This window comes from Mustela nigripes, chromosome 4 (genome assembly GCF_022355385.1).
Source record: "Mustela nigripes isolate SB6536 chromosome 4, MUSNIG.SB6536, whole genome shotgun sequence".
In the NCBI taxonomy this organism is placed as follows: domain Eukaryota; kingdom Metazoa; phylum Chordata; class Mammalia; order Carnivora; family Mustelidae; genus Mustela; species Mustela nigripes.
The window spans coordinates 80,619,128-80,629,703 of record NC_081560.1 but is presented as its reverse complement, the minus strand read 5'-3'; the positions used below and the strand labels follow the sequence as shown (position 1 = coordinate 80,629,703).

Here is a 10,576-nt window from a genome sequence, read left to right as displayed (position 1 = left end):
CAAAAAAAAAAAAAAAAAAAAAAAAAAAAAAGAAAAAATTAGAAAAAGAAAAGTTAAAGCCTTATTAGCACAGTGCCATGAGTAGAGACCATGTGAAACATTTTGCACCAGCTAGCAGACCCTTAAAATGACAGCAACAGAGAACACAGCACTGCAATGATTCTATGAGCACAAAGCGAGGCAGGGTAGGGTGGTGGGGATGCCGGTGAGACCAGGTACCTGCTCATATTCTATCCACGTAGAATATTTCTTGTTCCTTGCATGTTTGGAATGGGTTAGAATCATTGCTGTAGATTTGGTAGTAACACCTACTAAAATGTATAGGCCTTGGGCATTCTAAAATCTAGACAAATTTATACATCTGATACTAAGAGGTAAATAGACTCTGGGGTCACTTTCACAGTACTTACATCTGGCCTGAGTTATTGTCTCTTCTATTTTGGCTTTTATATAGTAAAAACTGTAGGTTGGTAATACCAAGGCCAAACTGCAATAGAAACAAGAGAAGCATAAACACAAACAAACAACTTAAAAAAAAAAAAAAAGACACATCCAGTTAATGGAAAATCCAAAGATCTTCCTCATGGGAAAGAAGAGACATATTACTATGACAAGAAAATGAACTCAGAGAATAGAGTACTTTATTCAGTCTTGCAATCCAGAGTCCTCCAGTTCTCTACGTTGTAGGGAATCAGAAGAGACACAAGGAAATTAAGCTACTAAATGTGCCCGCAAATTAGCTGAGAAAGAAATGTCATGTGTACTGTATTTCCAGGAACATGTACAGAAACACTTGGAGTGTTGGAAAAGATGGAGAATATACGGTTACATTTAAAGAAAATAAATACTATACTAATTGGATACCCCTCTTTCATGAATTATAAACCATGTTCAAGTGCTCTCTGGCAAATGTACACTATTTAAAAATTACAAATGTTAAGTATTACCATTTCTACGACACGATGCATAAAATCATCTGAAAAATACCCCTTTGAGGGTTAAAGACCTCCCACTTTAAGACTATAGTCTTGAAGCAAATTCCCTAGTGTCTGCTGGTAAGAAAATTCAGATCCCCTTACATCACTAAGAAAGACTGCCTGCTCACCCTATTGGTTCTTAGAGCATATAAGACCTTGGAATATTTGATTATTACGCAGTTTGAAATAATACAACCGCTTGCGTGTAATTCTTCTACCCTTGAGAGGGCTAATGTATTTGTGTAGGACATAACTACTATTCCATATCTCCATTTACACTTGCAAATGAATCACTATGCTTTAATACTGAAGGAGAATTAGAAACCAATGGTACAAAAAATGAGGGAAGAAGATTCCCAGGGAACTAAGTATTTTCAAAAAGCAACTCTTGATTAACATGACCAAACAAGACACTCGGCACTCATTTTTAATATTTACTCTCAAGTTTCATAATGCACAAGCAAAGGTGTGTGTTTCTAGGCTTCTGAATATTTCTGCCTGTTTGCAGATCTTTTAAATCATTCAAGTTTCATGTTTTCCAGGCCCCAAACTGTAATCTTACTATCTACTTTTTTTTAAATTGGAAAACACAGAACAGGGAAAAAAAAAATAGAATTTCCGGTTTTCCTTCTTACAACCGTATATGATAGAAATTCACTCTACAAAGAGGGGGAAAAAAAGGTTTATTTCCTACGATTTAATTATTCAGTCAAGATAACAAAATGAGTGATGCTTGTTACCTCCAATTCCCACATCTTTCTCCTTCATTAAGTAATTCATAGACTGTCCTTATGGGAAAAGGTCAGAGAAATAAAATGTTATGTAGATTTAATGAAAATCTCTCCATTCTTTTTATAGGTAACTTCCTTTAAGTGGAGGCAGAGATTAAAATTAAAATAAGCAGTGCAATTAGTCTGAAAGCAAGATGACCTTTCATGATTCACTTGCCATTTATAAAATGTAGAGTAGAATTACTGAGCATTTGAAGATTGTCTCCTACAAATTCCTCTCAAGGGAAATTAGGACATTTTTACTGCTCCATCAGCATTTATCGCTAAGAGAAACTTCTAATTAAAACCGATAATGTTATATCATGTGGCTGCCCCAGCGTCACTCTCTAAGCTTGGGTTACATCTCACGTACCATAAAAACAGTGTTGGAACTCATGAGGAACACAACAGAAGTTTTAAAACTGACATATCAAATATACATTTTATTGGCCTGCACGTCTCAGGCTGTTATTAAAAGCTATACTTCATTTTATAGAAAAATACAGTCACAGTTAATTTCCTTGCATCTCTAGGCAATGGTTCTTTCTTCAACATCTAGCAGGTAAGATCTTTACCAACATTCTGCATCAATGATGCTGTCGTAGGGCAGTGTTTGCTGTCTCTGCCCATATAAAACCAGTGGACCCAAGGCTGTTTTATTTTCTCCTAAGGACTAAAGCCTAATAAAGCCAGCAGCCATCAGGTGAATGTGAGAGCCCATGCAATGTTTTTGTGACTCACATACACATGGTTACTTTAGTTAAATGGACTATAACATCCTATTTAACTCAATCATGTTTCTAGAAAATTAAATTCTCCGTGAAAAAAAGAGCAGTCTATAAAAATAATTAATTACTATAATTCAACTGTGATAACTGAATTACATCAAGGCTTATAAAGACAAAAATCACTAAATGAAATTTGGAACTTTGTTCATTAAGTCAAAACATGCCATTTCCTTTTCTTCTCCAACAGAGATGTTCTATTTTGCTCTACACTGTTACTTGTGCATTTATTTATACACCGATTCAGGGAAGTACTTTTAATGAAAACAGACCAAATCTGGACCCAAGTGGTACATCTGGGTAGGGAATGTGTGAGGAAAACATGCCAAAGTGGAAAAGTCGGGACCGTTCAGAGAGCAGCGACAGTGTGGGATGGACAGGGAGAGACCCAACATGCACATGGGCTGGGAGAGAAATGTGAGATGAGAAAATCAGACTTGGAAGTCCCAGTTTAACCTGGAGGAAAATGGGAACAAAATGAAGGTTTATGAACAAGGAATGACATACTCAGAATTGGGGTATTAATCTGGCCACAATCAGTCCCATCACCGTGTGTGAGGGAAAGAGGTTGAATGTAGGGGATATTTGTGAAACTTTTACGAACACATTTAAAGCAAGGTATAATGACAATTTTAAAAAATTATGACTGCCATTACTGTTGACTCATTGTCAAGGTTAAAGGGATCCAGTTTCTTCTACTTTAGAGTTTGTTCATCTAAGAAAAAAGGCAGGGAACACTTTCCCACACAGTAAAGAGGAGATAAACTGAGAGTCCAAGTACTAAAAAACTCATCAATGTCCATGTTGTTTCAGTGTGGGCCACGGACCTGGCCCATCTGCAAACTCTCTATTACGAGCTCAGAACGAGTTAAATAGAGAAATCTGAGACCCAGCATTTACAAAAATTTTCAATAATTTGGCAGAATAATTCTAGATCTGGGAAATCTAATAATAAAAATTTTAAGCTTGCATTTTGAAATCTTTTTTAAAGGTGATTTAGGAAATAAATTTTGTTTTAAGAAAGTGTGGGTATGTCAAAAATAGCATGAGAAATAGTGATCTACATGAATGAGTGATTAACAGCAAGCCAGAAAGTGAAATCCTACAGGAATGCAAAGAAAATGACTTAGATTTAGAGATGGGGATTTCAGAGAAGAGGAAGAGCTAATGAGTACCAAGAAGGAAATATTCCTATCAACCTCAGTGTTATGAGCATGAGGGATAGGACCACAGGGGAAGCTATGACCTCAGAGAAGAGTTAGACCAAGAAAGCAAAGGAAATGCTCAATGAGTGAAGCAGAGAGAAATTTCAAGGAACTATAGGGTATTAGTCTGTCCAGCTTTCCAAGGCCCTGTCCACGGGAGTGCTCAGGATATCATGGACTTGCCACGCATGGAGGAAAATTGTGTTGATTGAGCATTTTATATCAGATCATGTTATGATGTGACAAGTTTTAAGTTAATTTGCTACCTAAATGTAAGCAGTGAAAACTAACTGACAATTTAAATGAAGAAATCAGTGGAAGCAGTAACTACAAACTAAGTATTAGGGGGTTTTGTCGACATTAATTATTGCTAACATATATATGCAAAATGATCAAATGGATTTATATCACGCAAGTTTTCATTTCTAAATTTTATAATCCTAGCTTTTTTCCATCTTTTCCATTTTGAAAATCAGAGCTATAATTTTAATACATTTTTACACTTGAAAGAATAACTTTTCTGTTTTAATTATAATGAAAACAGTTTCTAAAAATGCAAGGTCTTAATATTTATCTATTGCAAAAATTGCTAATAGAAATAGGTGAAAGACACCCAACAGAAAACTCTTCTATACAGTGCATATGTAAATCTAATTAGTTACCTGTAATCTGTTCCATTCACAGGAGTCCATGTGTATGTCCTGTTTCCTTTGTCAATGTACCTCTACAAAAAAAGTTTGATATGGTTGTTACCACATTATAAAACCTATGTGAACTTATATGAAAAGCAGAACACTAAAATTTATTTATAAATTCTGTGGTCATTCAATAGCCTCCCTCACAAATGATCTATTCTACATTTATTAATTGTTATGGGTGTGTGTGTGTATGTGTGTGTGTGTGTGCGCGTGTGTGTGTCTGCATGTGAGTAAAGCAAAATTTTAGGACAAAAATAAATACCTGCACATGACTTTTAAAGATTCTCAAGTGCAAAATCTTAGTAATTCATGTTGAATTATTTACTTCAAACCTTTGAAAAAATTTTCTAAAAAACAAATTTTAATAATAAAATAGGACCAGGATCTATTAGATAAGCCTCAGATATATTCACACTAGAGTGTGTTTGTGAGAAACTGGTAATCTCAGGAAGTTATCGCACTGTTTCTAGATCCAAACATATGGTTAGCATATTACTGTTCTTATTAAGCCATTTTTATAGCATTTATCAAAGAAAATTAATTACTTTGTATCAGTGAGGGTCAGAAAAACAACCAAATCTACCAGGGAAAGGAAGTACAGAGCTCAACACCTTGATGGATACAAAATTCTTCATACGTCGCTACTGAATACTAGTAAAGAAATTATCATTCATTCTTTCATTAGGTATAGTGATGGCATATATGCATTTTCACATTTTTCTAGTTCTCTCCAGCTTTATCATCCTCATAGAACAATAATCTTCACTGATATGTTACTTCATTTTAGCCAATACACTAAGCACTTTACAATCACTGTCTAATTTAATCAACCTCTGGACAAAATACTATTCTGTTCTACAATTTATGGATGAAATAAAAATATATAAATCTTCTAAAAAATCTAAATTGACAGGATGAAGGAAATGTATGATGCCAAATTCATTTTATAGCAATCATACATGCTGCTTTATTCATCAAATATTCCTCTGGTTTACGTGTGTGGAGGATGGAGGGAGGGAGAACAGGAACTGATGAGGTTTTTGGACTAGTGCGATCCTTAAAAAAGAAAAGAAATAATGTTCATGTGTTTCATACCACTCATAAAAAAAATGTCAAGGGGTGCCTGGGTGGCTCAGTGGGTTAAAGCCTCTGCCTTCAGCTCAGGTCATGATCCCAGGGTCTTGGGATGGAGCCCCTGCTTCCTCCTCTCTCTCTCTCTCTGCCTGCCTCTCTGCCTACTTGTGATCTCTGTCTGCCAAATAAATAAAAAATAAAATCTTTAAAAAAAAATGTCAAATTAGTGATGTTCAGCAAGTTAAAAAACAGTATATCAGATTAAAAAAGTAAACATACAAGATATATTTTCTTTCAATATTATTAATAAGAAAAGTCTGCAAGTGGTTAGATGGTTAATAAGAAAAGTCTACCTATTGGTTAGAGGAATTTATGGTAAACTAAAGGAGGAAAACATCAGTGTGACTTAATATAAACAAAATTAATTTAAAGTTGAGGAAAGAATATGCAGGGTAAAGAGTTCTTGGCAGAACAACACGGAAAAGTCGGCAGAACTGCTTAATGGTTTACATCTTTCCTCAAAGAGTGGATGGGTAAAGAACATGGCTACAGTCTAAGGAAAGAGAATTGAAGTTTCAACAATGACTGAAATTGATATATACCTCCTCCTGTCTTCTGGTAATGGGGACTCCTAATGATATTAAGTGAGAAAAGCCAAGTGCTAATGGAGGATCCTATTTGGATCCTAGCTCCCATCTTAGAGAAAGATCTGCTGAGGAATTCAAAAGAAATGTTTACATTTAAAATAATGGCACTGTGAGGGAAAGGTTAGAAGTTAAACAAAAACACTTAAATTTCCAGGCTCCAAAGCCTCTGGATTCTGTGTATTTTTCAAATATTCAAATATATTAATGTCTGTGTATTTACTCCACATACGACTGATAATGGATAGACACACTGCTCTTGTACAGAGTTCTTCTACATCAATGTAAAACAATATGTGTATTATATATCTGTACCAGTAATTTACGGGTATAGTTGTGCTACCCCTTGATTTAATTTCAGATTTAAATGCAAGGAATTATAAAGTGCATAAATAGTGAAGGAAGATAAGCCAAACAAAAGTAGACAAATAACAACAACAAAAAACCAAAATATATGAAACTCAACAATTAGAACATGTGCATGCACAGGTCATTTAATGCATACAGTATTAAATATTAACTTCAATTTTGCATGACTGAAATGACCTAAGAGAAGATGGCACAACATTAAATTTGGTGCTCTATTTTCTATGATGACAATTTTCAAGAACATAGTGTTGATAAAATGTAAAACAACATCAAGAAACATAAAGCAAAATATTTAACAAATATTAAAGAGTTTAAAATATATTTAAAATATCCTTCAGCAAAGAAAGTCTTAAAAACATGTATTTACTGAGACATCTGTTTTATAAATACTGCTTTAACAGGAAAGACAAACTACCAATATCATTATTGATCTATACATTTTACTTAAGAGTAAGCCTGACTCAATCCTTACCTCATCTTGAGATTTAACCAGAGTTCTAAATGTTTTTTCTCCACTCTCTCCATCGATCATTTTATTTCGAATCTACAGGAAGAGGAAAGAATCGCTTTATTGCAAGTATTCAATTGATTACCAAAGTGTGATTAAAAGTACTGGTTTCTTAAGGTTTATACCTTGTTTTAGAAGAGAATGAATAAAAATAGTAGGGTGGTTATACTAGTAGTTGCAGTTGTCTTTGGGTATATTCTTTTTAAAAGTTATCCCATTATAGTCATAATAATAGAGGCATCCTTAATTAAGTATCCTCATCATTAATTTTTTTAATTTTTTTATTTCTTTTCAGCATAACAGTATTCATTGTTTTTGCACCACACCCAGTACTCCATGCAATCCGTGCCCTTTCTCGTACCTGCCACCTGGTTCCCCCAACCTCCCACCCTCCGCCCCTTCAAATCCCTCAGGTTGTTTTTCAGAGTCTCATCATTAATTTTTTAAATGTTAATGAAAGAATGGGCAATTACTTTATGGGACTGACAGAGGGGAAACTGAGCCATAACAGGTTAGATAGTATTATTACAGTCACCCCATGGCATGAGGATCCAAAGACCACACTCTGCAACATTACATGATCCTACTCTCATTTTGAAATAATTTATAGCAAACATTCATTAAACACCTAAGACATCCTGGCACTAGCCTTGGTCTTGGGTAGTAATAATAATTAAATTGTTGTTCTATAATGAGGGAGTCAATGTGGAAAATGCTGTAAAGCAAGTTTATATTAAACACTCTCTGACAAATTCTAGAAGAAATGTGGTGGCCTTTGCATAGATGAGCAAAGTTCATCCATTTACAAGAATCTTAAAAATCTTTGCTCTGAAGCACAAGAGCCTGGTTCAAATACCTGTCCTGCTACTTCCTGGCTGAGTAGCCAGATACAGGCTTTTTAACCTTCTGGACTTAAAACATACCTCAGTATGACAAATAATGATCATATAATGACAGTACTTACTTCAAAGGCTCTTGAGAATCTATGACTGACCGATCCACATTATGTACTTAATAAATATCGTTATTTTTAATTTTTATCCTCACTATTATAGAAGGTCCTTTCAGAGGAAATGACATGCAATTTTGGTTTTGGAATAAAATTGAAATTTCTGGGTCAAGGGTACTAAGACAAACATGGCAGATATTCTCCTCAGGTTGCTTTTTGGGTGGTTAGATGCCCTCCAACTTTTCTTCCAACTCTACAGCAATGTCCTCAATCTCTACTTTGTGTACTGAAATTTACAAGTTACATTTGTACTGAAATACTGAAACATCTCTATGTATGGAATGAGAAAGGAACAAACTAATGTCACACCCAAATTAAAATATTGATTCCTTTCCATATGACTGTTTGGATGAGAGAGCCCAAGATCTAGATATTTTAAAAAACAAAGAACATTCATCACTGTGCACCTAGTACCTAGGAGAGAAGCTAACACAGTGAAGCTGTTCAACGGGTACTGTGGGACGGATGAGCCTCGGCATTGGGCCCGAGAGTACTACTCAGGAGTTCACTCACCTCCACCTTAATGTCATTCTCTAATTCTGCATCAAGGAAATCCAAAGTTACTGGCTCCTGAGATTTGGGGTTCTACACAGAAAATAATAATAATTAAGCATATACAACATTGTAAAAAGATGCTATATATAAATAATTTAATGTATATTCAAATATGAAAATAATTCCATAGATGTTACTTACCTAAGGTATATTAAATAACTACATAAACATATATGGTCTCCTATACATATATTTTAAAATAACAATAAGTAGGCTAGGGATTTGGGCTTTAGGTGTAGCAGGAAAATTTTAATTTGACACCAACCAAAGACAGTTTCATTTTGAGTGCTGTGTTAGATACTACATTTGTAATTACGAGTTCTATGAGAACCAGACAGTTGAAGGTCTACTCACAACTTTCTTTCCTTTAATTAGGATTGGAAAGGAGCAAAATAAACCCTTGTGGATAACATATTTGGCAGTTAGACCAGGCAACATAAAAGTAATTCACACTTCATATTCTATAAAAAGAAGTAATATGAGGGAAAATCTTTTAAAAACTACGTTTGAATTTGCTATGTGAAACTAACTCTTCCTAGCATATTCTTAAGAAGCATTAAAAAAATCCAAGTTTACTTCATATATTGGAATCTCAGAAATGTGACATATTTTAGCAAGTCAAATTAAATAAACCTTCTAAGGTAAAATTTGTGGTCAAGTCCCAAGCACTTGAATAAAGATAAGCTATTGTAATTAAAATATAACTAAAATAATAACCCTTGGGTTCACTAAATACGGTCTCCTGCTTTGCATCTCCTACTGCTTCTTCTTGCTGGTGTGTAATAATAAGGACAATTAACTGGGGAACAAGGCAGATTCTTTATTTACATAAATATATCATATAAAACTGTTAGCCTTGCAAATTCACCTCAGATGACACTTAAAAAACTTTTTCAATCATAAAATGAACTTATTCAATTATTTGATAAACAAAAATACACTGAGGCTATTGTAACAAAGCTAAGTTATAGAACATGCCGTAAAAGAATATCAAAGTTTATTACAATAATACAGTCCTAACAGGCATCCACAGTTTTACAACTACTTAATTTTAGAAACTAGGTTTTTAATGTTTACTAAAATAAATACCACCACAACATGGTATTTAATGAGATAGAAGTAAAAAATACAAATTATTCTGTATTAGCACAAGGTCACTGGAATTTTAATGATTTCAGCATCACGGGCTCTTCTAAAACATGTTCAGATTATCATTATTTTTTTTAAATTTTTAATTTTCTTAAACCACCAAATGAACCAGATTATCACTATTTTAAACAGTTTTAGGAGGACTACCTAAAACAATAATAGTAATTAAAAATGTGTTAAAACTAAACACTTATTTCAAACACTGAATGACATTATATATGGCACGTGTTTATTTTATAATTGAGAAAAAAAATGCCTTCCTTCAAGGAATAACTCTATTTAAATAATCAAAGTTTATGATTCCCATGTTTTGGTGAATGGGTATTCTTAAAGGCAAATGAAAAAACAATCTCAACTGTGTCTGGCACTTTTATTAAAAAAAATATTCACTGCTCATGAGCTTGATATCTGGAGTCAGAAGGGTCTAGAATACTAAAATGAGTATGAGATTGTTTAATAGGGTGATAATACTGACCACTGTTTGGACAGCAACATATTGCCTCAGAAGAAATATTCATTGGACATGTAGCATATTTCATAAGGAGAAAATAAAAATCAATACCAAAAATAATTATAATCCTTTACTTAAAATACCAAACCAAGGAAGTCACTAGCAAAAGGATACTCTAAAGTGGACAATATTAATTCAGAATTGCTTCTTTAAAGTCCCCTGAAATAAATCATCTTCACACAACACCATAACAGCATTAAAAATTCAACACACTCACTGCAAAACAAAGTCAAGATAATCAAAATGATAAAGTATAAACATAAATGAGAATATTATCTTACATGCAATGGATAAGGCATAGCATGACCAGACCCAAACAGCA

General features: G+C 33.9%; 1 protein-coding gene across 2 annotated transcripts in view; it reads right to left on the bottom strand.

The window, feature by feature from the left end:
* CACNA2D1 (calcium voltage-gated channel auxiliary subunit alpha2delta 1) overlaps positions 1-10,576 on the bottom strand; it is a 501,786-nt gene that overhangs the window by 41,129 nt on the left and 450,081 nt on the right. For both annotated transcript variants that reach the window (XM_059396947.1, XM_059396946.1), the window contains exons 19-22: positions 8,553-8,624; positions 6,995-7,066; positions 4,400-4,461; positions 411-487 (exon numbers count right to left, since the gene is read on the bottom strand). In XM_059396947.1, coding sequence (XP_059252930.1) covers positions 411-487; positions 4,400-4,461; positions 6,995-7,066; positions 8,553-8,624 — 283 coding nt within the window. The remainder of the gene's footprint in view (positions 1-410; positions 488-4,399; positions 4,462-6,994; positions 7,067-8,552; positions 8,625-10,576) is intronic.